This window comes from Lynx canadensis, chromosome F1, assembly GCF_007474595.2.
Source record: "Lynx canadensis isolate LIC74 chromosome F1, mLynCan4.pri.v2, whole genome shotgun sequence".
NCBI lineage: Eukaryota > Metazoa > Chordata > Mammalia > Carnivora > Felidae > Lynx > Lynx canadensis.
Genome location: NC_044319.2, coordinates 64593844 through 64606892, shown reverse-complemented (window position 1 = coordinate 64606892; position 13049 = coordinate 64593844). Strand labels below are relative to the sequence as shown.

Sequence of the window (13049 nt, the reverse complement as noted above, 5' to 3'; positions counted from 1 at the left end):
CCTTTCCAAGTGTTTATTAAACGTCCACGGTGTGCCGAGCACCAAGGGGAACACAGACACGAACGGGTGAAGACCTCGCCGGCAAACAGCGCGTGGAGACAAGAAAGCCATCACAGGACAGCGTGCCAAGGGTCATGGCGGAGACCCGGCCGGCACTGGGCTCGGGAGAGGAGGTCCCTCACTCCGTCTGCTCAGGTGGGAGCCCACTGGCTGCAGCCTGCCCGGCCCGGAGGGGCGAAGGGAGCAGGGCGCCCACTGGAGGAGCCAGCACCGGGCTGGAGAAGGTGCTCCCAGGAGGAGCACTCCTGGCTTGGGATGGCCAGAGAGCAGGCTGGGCCGGGGAGGCCAGCTCGGACAAGCGTGCCGGAGTCAAACTTAGGAGAGTCTTGCACACCAGGTGGAGAGTTTCGTCTTTATTTTGAGGGCGGCGGGAGGTACGGAAGCATTTTAGAGAAGTAACAGAGGGAATTGCGATCTGGAGGCCTCTCTGTGGCTGCGGCAGGAAAGGCGGCCAGCCAGGGGGCCAGTGGGATGCAGGGAGGGCCGGCGGGTCCCACAGGACGACGTGGGCTTGTGTTGGGGTGCCTGCCACTGGCAATGGCATTGGCCAACCACGGGCACGTGAAAGAGGCTGACTTACAAGAATCCGCTCCTGAGAAAGTCCAGCTAGGCCGACGGCCAACTTCCACTTTCCTCTGGATATTTTCACTTTCGGGCCATCTTGTTCTGAGTCAAGATTCCTCCTTCTGAACATGGGACTTCCCAGAAGGACCACAGCTCCCTCTGGGTATCCACTTGACCCAGGATGTTCTGGATTGGGGTTGTGGAAAGAGCTTGCTGGCCTCTCTGGAGAAGGATGGCCACGTGGTGCCTGTGGAGTCTGCTTCTCTGGGGAGGTAAGTGGGGCAGGTGCGTGACCAGGGCCCCTCACCAGCCTTCTGGGCAGGGGCCTCATCCCAAGCAAGGACCCAGGGGCCGAGGAGGGCCAGGGAAGGCGGAAGCAGGTTCTCAGGCAACCTTGAAAAGCCGGAGGGAGCCAAAGAGATGCAGGGTCCTGGATGGGACGTGCTGGCTGCTCTAGAAGCATCCGCATCCGTGAGACACGTCCTGTGGTCCAGGGCCGTTAAAACTTAGGCTGGTGGTGCCAGTGGTTCGGACAGAGACGGTTGTGAGAAGGGCGAGGGGATTCTCGTAGAGGAAGGCAGGGCAGAGCAGAATCTCACAAAGAGGCACGTCTTTCCATCAGCCTGTGGGAGGCCTAGGAGCCTCGACTGGGAGCCGGCACCACTCTGCACGCCCAGTACACGTGTTAGGGCTCCAGTCCGCATTAACACTGTAGCCTCTGCGGCCGGACCCGATGCGTAGGGCCGGGGAGGGCAGCGAGAGGGGCAGGGGGCCGGCCGAGCGTCGCCCCCAGAACACGACTCCTCAAGCAGACGCCCGGCGCTTGGGTGCGTTCTCTACGGGCCGTGTTTTCCCCGCACCCCGGGTGCCCCCTGTGCCAGGTGCCCCCTGTGCCAGGCGCCAGGTGAGTCCCCCGGGAATCCCATCATCCACCCAGTACGACGAGTTGAGTTTCTGAACAGTGGCGGGCAGGGGGTACGAAGAGGACAAGAGGAGCTCGCCGTCTCGCGGCAGGCGCCTGAGTCATCTATGGGCAATCGCAGCAGAGGAACAGGGCGCCCCAGGGTCCTGGGCGCACAGAGAAGCAGGGTGGATGTTGCCCTGACGGGAGGGGGGGTTCAGGGGAGGCAGTGGGTCTGGAAAGGGCTCAGGGGTACCTCCCGCAGAGGCATCACCCCACCTCAGCCTCTCACCTCCGCCAGCTCCTGAGGGCAGAGACCGGTGCCCTCGGGTCCCTGGCATCCGTGACTCCCCCTCCTTGGCTCCCTGGACCACAACTAGGCTCAGGCCTCACTGATTGCACACCTGAATCCCTCTCCACCCCTCCCACTTCTCCCCATCGCCGCTGCCCACCCCCCTGCAGCAGGAGTTCACTCACTGCAGGTGGAAAAACAGCAGCAGCCCGCCCCCGAAGCTTCCGGCACATTCCCCGCGCCCCCCCCCCCCACCACCACCACCATGGTCTTTCGAACCAGAATTTCATCCTGTTACTCTCTTACTTAAACCCTGCGCAAGGCCTCCCACGGCTCTAAAGATAAAACCAGACGCTGCTTTCAGAAGCCCCGGCTGGCTCCCGCCACGGACTCCGCAGTACGGTTTCTGACTCCCCCCTGCAGAGAACTGGTTTCAGTTCCCCTGCACCCTGCCCTCCTGCTCGCCTGCTGGCCGGGCCTTCCTCCCCTCCGCCATCCTTCCCTCTGCCTGAGACGCTTCCCGGCTCCAGACAGCCCTCTTCTCCTAGGCCTGGTTGATCCCCTCTCCTCCTTCTGGTCTCAGCTTAGCCATTTCCCCTCTGAGCCCCTCAAGACCATTCACCCTCCCTGGGTTCTCCCGGAGCCTCCCTTTCCCCCCATCGTGGTGCTTACTATATTTTAAGCATTCGCTTAGAGTCTGACTTCCTCTGTGAGCGTAAGGGATTCTCTCCCTTACGGTTTTATTCCCGGTCCCTGGCACGGTGCACCTGCTCAGCGTGGGTGGCGGGAGCGTGGGGAGAGGGACCCTAATGTGTTTGCTTCACGGCAGCTTGGCGGGGTGCGGGAGGAGCAGAGGGAGAGAGGCGAGGAGCTGTGGGGCAGGCAGACTGATGGGCTCCGTCCTTTCAGCCCTCCTTCCCGCCGCCGTCCATGGTGCCCAAGTGCACGGCCAGGTCGGGGGCTCCGTGCTGCTGGCGGCAGAGTGCCCCCCTGGCTTCCAAGTCCGAGAGGCCATCTGGAGATCGCTCTGGCCTTCGGAGGAGCTCGTGGCCACGTTTTTCCGGGGCGCCCCGGAGACTCTCTACCACTCCCGCTTCCTGGGCCGAGCCCAGCTGCACAAGAACCTGAGCCTGGCGCTCCAGCCGCTGGAGTCGGGAGACAGCGGCAACTTCTCTGTGCTGCTGGTGGACACGGGAGGCCGGGCCCGGACCCAGATCCTGCAGCTCAAGGTGCACGGTGAGTACCCCCGACACTGGAAAGGCATCCTGCGTCCTGGGAGCTGGGGAGGACAGGGTTCCACGGGACCTCTGGCCTCTGACCTCCCGGCTGACACAGGGCACAGCTGTCCCCACGGCACAGCTGAGAAAGTTCCTCCGGTGCTCCCAGGTGAGCTCCTGGCTGGGGCCGCCTGGCTTTGCCACCCCGCGGTCCTCGCCTGAACTCCAGAGCGGCCTCTTCTTGGCTCGGTGGCCAAGGACACAAGGTTAAGCCTCCCTGGCGCTCACCTTTCTCCTTTAGAAAATGGGCGTCGTGAGCAATGTCACACGAGGCGCCTGCAAAGGGGGAAATAGAGCGCGTCTGGGAAAACATCTGAGAGGGCGCTGGGCCCGCACTGCAAACTTCTAAGCTCATAGGATGTGCCATTACCTGACAAACTCCTACAAGGGAAAAAAGTACGGCCCATCAGACTACGACGCGATGTTTTTTATCATACAGTATGGAATTTTTATTTGACACTGCTTTCGAGAGTTCTTTTCGCCGTGTTTAGAGATTTTCCGACGTATAACGGTCACAGGTTCTCTCCGTTATTCACTGTCGCAGAGCAAACCGTCCCCAAACCTACGGGCTGAAAACAACGCTGTTAATTTCTCATGATCTGTGGGTGGCAGGGCTCGGCTGGGTGGGCCCCCTGCTCCCCGAGGTCCGCCAAGGTCGTTCAGGCGGCTGCATTTGGCACCTCGGCTGGGGCGGCTGACTTCACTGCGGACTAGGTGGACCCTGCTTTCTAGCAACTTCCCCCCACTCCCTCTGCCTCCTGCCACTTCACCTCTGTCACCATCAACACCTCTACTTCTGCATCTACTGCCCCCACCTCCGCTGTATTCCTGCCGATCAAGAAAAAAACAGTGGCCTTTGAGCTCTCATTCATCTACCTAATGGCTCGGCAAAGGTGGGTGAGTTACCCCCAACCACTATTTCAGTAAAACCTCAGACATTTGGTAGAGTAGTGGGGAGAGCAGAGCCCAACTTTAAGAACGAAAAGCACGAGCGACACCTGGGAGGAAGAAGACGGTGAGGGAGAGAAGGGCAGTCGTTAACTGGGAAGGAGAGAGAGCCCCCCACGAACCAACCCAAAGACAGCTGGCTGGCTGCCCTTGGGTGAGCCCCTGGGGGTGCCACTGTGCGGTTAGATGGGTGTCCCGAATGCACGCAGCCCTGAACCCAGCTGCCCAGCTCGGCAAGCAGAGGGGGGCTGGATTTAGGCAGCCCCACCCTCACCTGTTATCCCCTCAGCCCCATTCCCTTGTGCAGTGAATAACCGCCGCAACCACACAGGCAGCCCTGGAACCTCTTTCTATTCTAAGTCTCAGCTGCTGCACATGTGAAATGAGGACATTGAATGTGATAATACATGCGGCACCCACACCACTAAGCTCTAAAATGCCTTGTTCTCAGCATCTGAATTACAGATTTTAAGGAAATTGCTGTTTTATTGCTTCCAAATACATAGCGTGATTAGAACTAATTGCACAAAGCTGCCAAGCAGCCGTCCTTGGGAGCTCTGCTTTGACAATAGATAAGAATGATTTGAATTAGCAGATCAGTTACTAGAAATGTCAATGGGTGTTTCTACTGTGCCTGATAGTGTTTGGAAGCAGCTTGTCCTCTTAAGTGATGTAAATATCCACCACACGCGCACGCACGGCGCGCACACACACACACACACACACACGGGCGCGCGTGTGGTAATCTTTGTTTATACTATTAGTGTGCCCAGCAAATCTTTCCTTTTCCATCTCACAAATCCCCCCAGATTGAGCTGGCATTAATGAGGTTTTACTCGGCTTGACTTTGGAACACTGTCAGAGACTGAGCCCTCCCGTTGTCACTAGAATGCTCTCCCGCTGGCCCCCATTGCCACAGGGACTCAGGATCTACTCATCAAGCTACACAGGAAAGGGAAACCACAGTCTAGGATGCCAGGACTCCAATTTGCGCAGTGGTCCAGGTGTCTGTGCACCTAGAGGGCTAAGGTTACGAAGATAACAAAACAGAACCCCCAGCCCCCTGCCCGGGTCTCCTTCTTAGGGGGTTGCAGCCTTGTAATTATTTTCCTAGTTATTCGATCACTTCTCCACCAAACTGTAAGCTCGAATAGTCCAGGAATGTGTCTGTTTTCTTGCCTGGCTTAGTATCTGCCGATCATCTCTCTGGCTGATATATCATGAAGAAAGTGCTATGACAGCGGGAAACCAGACTAGGTTCTGCAGCAAGAGTGCGGCGCCTGGTCAGAGGTGACCTCCGAACCTGCGTGGATCCCGGGGCTGGCACTCTGGGCCCTGCCCAGCATCACTGTAACCCGTGCCTGCTTTTCTGTTCTTGCCTAGATGCGGTGCCCAGGCCCGTGGTGCAAGTATTCATCGCTGTGTCAGGGGACGCTCAGCCCCCCAAGACCTGCCAGGCGCTCCTGTCCTGTTGGGCCCCCAACATCAGTGACATAACCTATAGCTGGCGACGGGAGGGGACCACTGACTTTGGTATTGAGCCAAGCAGCTTCTTCACGGATGGACAGGTGCTGAAGGTTTCGCTGGGACCAGGAGACAAGAGTGTGGCCTATTCCTGCACCGTCTCCAACCCTGTCAGCCGGGACGTGGCCACCGTCACCCCTTGGGAGAGCTGCCATCACGAGGCAGGTATGCCAAGGGCCAGGGGTCAGTGGTTAAGGGATTGTGAAGCCTCCAGCCCCCCCCTGACCCTGCCCCCTCCGTGTCCAGCCCCAGGAAAGACCTCCTACAAAGACGTGGTGCTGGTGGTGGTGCCCGTGGCCCTGCTCCTGACCCTGGCTGGTCTCCTCTCTGTCTGGCACCCCTGCTACTCAGGTAGGAGTCCTCCAGACGCCAGATGTCCTTGGAGGAGGACCTACTGGGAAGGAAGGCAAGGTTGGACCTCTTCCGTTTTAGGCTTCACATGGTCTGTCCTCCTTCCCTCCATCACGTCAGGTCCTGACTCTCACCGCATCCCCTGGTCTCCAATCAGATTGAACAAGGCGAAGTGTCTCTCGCACTTCTGAAAATGAACGCTCCTGTTGCCTGCCTCTTCAGGCCTTCGTGCCAGCCGTTCTCTCTGTCTGGAACGCACTTTCCATGGCTTCCCACCCAATCCCCCTTCTTCATGTGACTATCTCCTCCACAGTCTCCAAGGTGCACCTGCTCCCGGAGGCCTTCCTGACCTGCCCCCGCAGCCCAGGCGTGGTTGGTGTTCTTCCTTTAATCTCCATTGCTCCCAGCCCTCGTTGCACTCACTCTCCCACTGACTTCTCAGCCCCTTAAAGGCAAAGGCTGACTTGCCACCGGGTATCTAGCGATGGTCTCTGGAACAGCCTTGTAGGGATAAAGTTCTGTTGAGCGCAAGTCTAAATGAACACCAGCCCCGTGCTTGCCCACCATTCCTAGGAAATGCTCCCTGAGAGAAGTACCTGTCTGGCCGGGAGCTGATAAGTCCTCCTTCTCCAGGAGAAGAGAAAAAGGGGAAAGTCAGAGGTGGGGCTGGGTTCTGAGCCATCCCTCCGGCACAGCCCCTGCCTCGACCCCAGGATGCCCTGCCCCTGACAGAAACACCCCACTGACCTGGGCTTCATGGGGATGTCCACCCCAGGCTGTCCGGGATGGCTTCGGGCCAAGCTAAGATTCCAAACTGAGAGTGCAGATGTTGGAAGGTAACCTTTCTGGTCTCTTTGCCAGGGTAAAAGCAGAAGGACATCTGTACCGACAGAGTGGCTCCAGAGACGGAGAATCCCCTTGTGTAGGGTCTGCAAAGAAGGAGGATATAAACCGTTGCCTGGACCATCAGGAAGTACACGATGCTCTGGGCCATAGCTGGTGTCTGGAAACGACCATGGTCCTCATGCCTCTGGTGACACTCCTGTCCCACCTCCAGGAGCAGCCCGGGAAGCTCTTGCGCTGGGAGCCACCACACGGAAAACACTGGCACAACCTTCCACGTCCCCTCCTTCTCCGCCCGCCCCCCACCCTCCGCTCCTTGCGTGTCCTGGCTCTGCTCGGGGCAAGATCACAGAGCACCCCCTCCTTCACCTTTGTCTATCTCTATCTAGATCTCATTTTAAGGCCTTGGTCATCAGGGGACATCGGGGTCTCAAACTACAGGGGTGGGGCTGGGGCCAGAGCTGGAAATGGGCGATTCAGGGTTTCTCTGTTAGTTCAAATGTCTAATATCTTTCAGGGTCCGGGACCCAGACTGGATGCAATTCTTTGGCGCCAATTAATACTTGCATCGGTCTGCTAGGGCCGCCGTAACAAGATATCACAGAATCGGCGGGGGCTTAAAGAACAGAAATTCACTTTCTCGTAGCCTTGGAGGCTAAAAGCACAAGACCGAGGCGTAGGCAGCTTTGCTTTCTTGTGAGGCCTCTCTCCTTGGCTTGCAGATGCCTTCCTTCTCTAGGTGTCCTTCCGTGGCCTCTTCTCTACGTGTGCACGTATCCCTGGTGTCTCTTCCTCTTTTATAAGGACACCAGTCATAATGGACTAGGGCCCATCCCAGTGACCTCATTTAACTTGAATTATCTCTTTGAAGTCCTATTTGCAAGTACAGTCGTATTGTGAGATCTTGGGGGTTCGGACTTGGACGAATGGATTTTGAAGAGACAAATCCCGTCCACAACAATGGTTCATCAGCAGTGGGGGGAGGGGGGGTGAATGCCTGAACAGTCAATGTCCCTGTGGATCCTGGAGAACATCTAGTGTCTTAGAGGGGATGTTCTGTGATCACAGTGAGGAAACGGGGCAAGTTTTGAAGTATTTTCCCAGGGAAACTTCAGTCACTCACTAGGTCAGTCCTGTGCCAGGATCTCCCCTCTTTCTCCCAGCTGCTGGACAGTCACTTTACCTTCAACGAATGGTCAGCACAGCTGGCCTCTAGCGTCACATCCCCACTCCTGCACTCAACTTGTTCTGGAATTTCCCTGCCTGCCGGCTCTGCTCAGTGGTCCCCAGCGGGTCACCGGGGCTACACCTGTCTTCTTGCCTTTCCTGCACCCACCTGTCCCCACCCAACCTTCCCCCTGTCCCCCTAAACAGTGCCCATGGCCTCCCAACCTGGAAACGGGTGTTGCCCCCACCTGCCACCCAGAGGCATTCCCTGTGGTCACTGATTTCTCACGCAAAACTGGCCTCCATCCCTAAAAATGATGTGAAAGAGACAGCCCGGGAACTAGCAAGGAGCCATGGTGGCTGTGTGGAGGAAACACACACACACACACACACACACACACACACCCTGTATCCCCCCCACTTTCTTCCCTCCATCTCCCAGGCCCCACCTCAGATCAGGCAAATTCTGGATGGGGGGTGGGACCCACATTTCTCCCTTCATGAGTTAACTCTTAGCGACCTCATTTAGCCGTGGTTGTGTGATGCGGTGCACCGGGGCCTTTTTAAATAGGCCCACGCCGCTCAAATAGACAGATGCTCCCGTTCCCCACGATACCCTTGTCAGCTAGTGGACTAATCAGCCCTCCACCGAAAAACTCAAAGAACTTCCAAGAGAACCACGTGCTAACAAGCACCGGGACCGATGGTTTAAAGGTCACACGGGACAAACTTCGATTGAAGGTTCGGCACGTGCTGGGTACGGTCTGAGGCAAATCAGAAGCGGACAAAGCCCTTCCTTCGTGGAGTTTATATTCTAGAAATACAAACAAGCAAGGAGGTATGTGTCAGAGGTCGATGGGTTCTAATAAGAAGATAAAGCAGCGGGGCACCTGGGTGGCTCAGTCGGTTAGGCGTCTGGAGCTTGATTTCATGGTTCCCGTTATGATCTCGCGGTTCGTGGGTTCAAACCCCGAGTCAGGCTCTGTGCTGCTGGCACAGGGATTCTCTCTCTCTCTCTCCCCCCCTCTCTCTCTGCCACGCTCTCTCTCTCTCTCAAAATAAATAAACTTAAAAAAAAAAGAAGATAAAGCAGAGTAAAAGGCTAGAGAAGGGTGTGCTGGGGAGGCGGGGCCCCTCTCAGATGGACGAGTGGGGTGAACCGTGCGGTGGGTGGGCCAAGAGTAATCCAGAGAGCAGAGGATACAAAGAAAGGCCCGGACGTGGGGGCATGGTGAGTGCTTTCCAAAACTCCACTCTAGTGGAGGCCAGGGAGGGTGCGGTGGGGGAGGGCGGAATGGGAGGGTCTGGGCGACTGGGGCCACAGCAGGGGGGACCTTGTGGTCTTCAGAATACACATCCCGGGGGTTGAGGTAGCCAGGAGCGCCCCCATCTGTTTGGGTGCCAGATTCCTCCCACGACAACCTTTATACCATTATTTCCGGTAGGCTCTGTTTTTCGCTCTTTGTTTTCATCCAACTTTCCTTGAGCAAGAGGCTTTGTACCTGTCCTTCTATGCAAAACACAAAAGCAAGAGCTGCTAGGGTGGAGGGGTCCTGTGACACGATGCCGGAGAGAGTGGAGAGGGGGGCACGGCAGAAGAGAAGTGTGAGAGATACATGTTTTTTTGGCATCAGTGGGGATAGGAACGCCCAGTTCCTCATTGAAAAAAAGTTTCGCAGGGGCGCCTGGGTAGCTCAGTGGGTTTAGCGTCTGACTCTCGACTTTGGCTCAGGTCGTGATCTCACGGTTTGTGAGTTCGAGCCCTGCCTCTGGCTCTGCGCTAACGCTGTGGAGCCTGCTTGGGATTCTCTCTCTCCCTTTCTCTCTGCCCTTCCCCTGCCTGTGCTCTGTCTCTCTCTCTCTCTCTCAAAAATAGATAGACATTAAACAAATTAAATAAAAACAAAAAAGGACGGCACAGAGCAACCATCTCAACCACCCCCAGATCCGGGAAAGTTTCAGTGGGTGCCTCCCCTCGGGCTGTGCCCTGGTCAGCGTCGGCCCCGTCTGCCGGGGGTGTGGGGGGAATGGCAGGCTGAGCACACGGGTAAGTAATAGAGATACTCCCTCTGCACAACTAGCCAGTTCTGGGAGCCACACTTCCAGGGAACCACTGGGAAACTTGGGTGTCAAAGAGAGAATGACCCAAATCACGAAAAGTCTAGAAACCTTATCATCCAAGAAATGACGAAAGAAACTGGTCATACTGAGCCTAGAACAGAAGACTCAGGGGGTCCCCAAGTGTTCAAAGGGCTCTCCCGTAGGCAGGTTGTACAGCTGAGGCCACAGGAACACATCCCTGAGAGGCAGACGGTGACTCATACCAGTAATAGGACCTTCAAGGTGGAAGGAAACTTTGTGGTTTCTCAGTTCAGGTTTCTCATTTCTCAGGGGGAAAGCCAAGGCCCAAAGAGATGGTTACTCCTTGGAACAACATAATTGGTCAGTGACAGAGTCAGAGTTAGCTTCAGGTTATCGAATCGGCCCAGCCCCTCCCCTGCACCGCACTGCCAGGGAAAAGCTCCCTGCCAGACGGAGAGCCCAATATGAAGTGAGCTGTTTCGGCGACAGCGGTGGCACAGAACCCATCGCAGAGCGATATTACAGACTAGAGCCTTTTCGTGTCAGGTGGGAAGTCGCGGCACATCGGGAATGACAAATATGCGTTCCCTCCACGCCGCCCTCCAGCACCGTGTCGGGCGTAATTACTTATGACACACTGGTCCCACTGAGTCCCCAGGCAGCCCAACGCTCAAGTGACTCGGGCCAATTAACAGAAGTTGGGAGCCAAGATGAAACCTATTAGCCATCCCTGCCCTACACAACCCATAAGAGCCTTCCTACATCACACGAGAATTGTAAAGTAAGGGAAGAATGAGGGGACAGTGAAATGAAGGAGGCCGATGAGACGATTCAGCTTGTGTGTCAGAAACACGCCAGCTTCCTGCAAACAAGATTTCCCCCAGCTTCCTTTCCTCCGCCCTTCTCTCGGCCTGTTGCCCAGGAATGTACCAGAAATGAACAGGGGGAGGCATCAGTGGGAAAGCCAGGAAAGCACAAAACAGCAGGAAATCAGCCAAATAAGTCAATAGGATACATTTGGCCATTTAATAAATCATGTTCTTGGGGCGCCTGGGTGGCTCAGTCGGTTACGCGTCCGACTTCAGCTCAGGTCACGATCTCAGGGTTTGTGGGTTCGAGGCCCGCTGTGCTGACAGCGCAGAACCTGAAACCTGCTTCGGATTCTGTGTGTCCCTCTCTCTCTGCCCCTCCCCCGCTCATTCTCTCTCTCTCTCTCTCTCTCTCTCTCAGATAAATAAACATTTAAAAAATTTAAGAAATAAGTAAATAGCCATGTTCTTTAGGATATCTAACAATATTGTGAAAACCTGGCATCAGAGTTCTTTGGAGGCAAAGAACAGAAGCCAACTCTGGTTTTAACTAATGCAAAAGGAGGAATTTTCTAGAAAGCTGTAGGTAGCTCAGTGTCTTAGTTCAGGCTGCTGTAGAAGAATACCAGAGTCTAGGCGGCTTAGAAACAACAGAAATTTATTTCTCGTGGTTCTGGAGCCCGGGAAGTCCAAGATCAAGGTGCTGGCTGATTCGGTGTCCGGGGAGAGCCCGCCTCCTGGCTCACGGATGGATGGCCATCTTCCCACCGTGTCCTCACGTGGCAGAAGGGGAGAGAGAGCTCTCTGGGGTCCCTTCTATAAAGGCACTAATTCCATTCCCAGGGGCCCTGTCCTCAGGACCTGGTCTCTTCTGAAGGCCCCACCTCCAAATACCTTCACACTGGGAACTGGATTTCAGCATATCAATTTGGGGAGAGGGAACACAAATGTTCAGTCTACAGCACTGGGAGAGCCAAAGAAAACACTGAGGAACCGGGCCTCAGAAAGGACAAAGCCAGGTGGCCTCGGGGATACAGGCATGGGCACAGCATCCTCGGGGCCGCCGTCGAATAAATCTGCTCTCTTTCTGTTCCCGAGTGGCTCACTGAAGATTGAAATTCCCGGCAAACAAACTGGGTGCAGTCGGTCTAGCTGGGGTCAGGGGTCCTCCCTGTGGGGAACGGAGAAGAGTCGCGGGACATCTTGTCCGAGGGGGTGTCGGTTTAACAAAATCAAGGGCAAGAAGAAGTCTGAACTGGGATCAGTAGGAAAGGCAATGCGTCTATCGGTCCATCTGGAACACACCGACCGCTCACCTGCCGGTCTCCTCTTGCCCCAGCACCAGCCGGGAGGCAGAGGAGGCCGGATAGAGGCGTCGCAGTCCGATGCCAGCGAGTAAACCGTCATGCAGCCCCCAGCGTGTGCGCCAAGGCATCTCCTGGCTCCTGAGACCTCGGTCCCCAAGGAGGGCAGTCAGGTCCCTGAAGAAAGTGACGAAAGGGACAGAGACTCTGGCTGGGAGTGAAGCTTCCATCAGGAGGAACTACGGCACAGAGGTTTCCGGGGGCCGGTCTTCCCAAGGCAGCATCCCAGGTGGGTCGGCGGGTTGCCCTTAGGGTCCCCTCCAGGGGACAGCAGCCAGGAGGAAATGGAGAGCTCTCGAGTATGACTCACCCGAGAGGGACCAGCTAGAGCCTCGGCCAACTCCGGGCAGCGGTCCCTGCAGAGTTTGTTCTTCCGAGGGTTGTGTCCAGCAAGGACAGGTACAACAGGGTGTCTGCCTCTCCACTCCCTGTCCAGTTACTCCCGGAGGCCGCGAGCATAGATAGTGTCACCCTTCTGCCAAGGCGAGAGGGCCGCGGCCCCGGGTCTGTACCGCAGAGCCTGCTGTGAGTCTCCTGCACAGGCAAGGGTCCGTCCACCTGGAGCTCCCTCTCACCCTTCTAGAACAATCCAGAATCCTGGAATCCCTTGTCCACATGGGAACCTGGGCCTTGTACAAGCCCTTTCCTGCACTCGCCCTCCCAAAGATGGACCAAAGTGCCTGTATGGGCACCCCTACGCCTGAGGGCAGCTAAGAGGCAGCTTTGGGGGTCAGCTCGAAGCTCAGACACAGAGCCAGGGTGCCACGCAGGTGGGCAAGCCCTTCACAGCGTGGGACGGAGTTGTGGGCGAGAAGGGGGGGGAGAGTCTTCTTTGGAGACTGAGCTCTGCTACGAAACCCCCAAAAG

General features: G+C 56.6%; 1 protein-coding gene across 1 annotated transcript; it reads left to right on the top strand.

The window, feature by feature from the left end:
• Positions 1-805: 805 nt before the first annotated feature.
• On the top strand, positions 806-8875 carry SLAMF8 (SLAM family member 8). Its single transcript, XM_030303216.1, has 5 exons — positions 806-896; positions 2727-3053; positions 5426-5731; positions 5813-5917; positions 6779-8875. Exons 1-5 carry the CDS (start codon positions 806-808, stop codon positions 6781-6783), a joined length of 834 nt encoding a protein of 277 aa, XP_030159076.1. The 3' UTR covers positions 6784-8875.
• The last annotated feature ends 4174 nt before the right edge of the window (positions 8876-13049 follow it).

Bases quoted from the DNA above. Each gene is read 5' to 3' on its own strand.
- SLAMF8 (XM_030303216.1), top strand. From the start codon at position 806: ATGTTCTGGATTGGGGTTGTGGAAAGAGCTTGCTGGCCTCTCTGGAGA. The intron at 897-2,726 runs GTAAGTGGGGCA...CCGTCCTTTCAG, and splicing joins GAGTCTGCTTCTCTGGGGAG to CCCTCCTTCCCGCCGCCGTC. The intron at 5,732-5,812 runs GTATGCCAAGGG...CTCCGTGTCCAG, and splicing joins GAGCTGCCATCACGAGGCAG to CCCCAGGAAAGACCTCCTAC.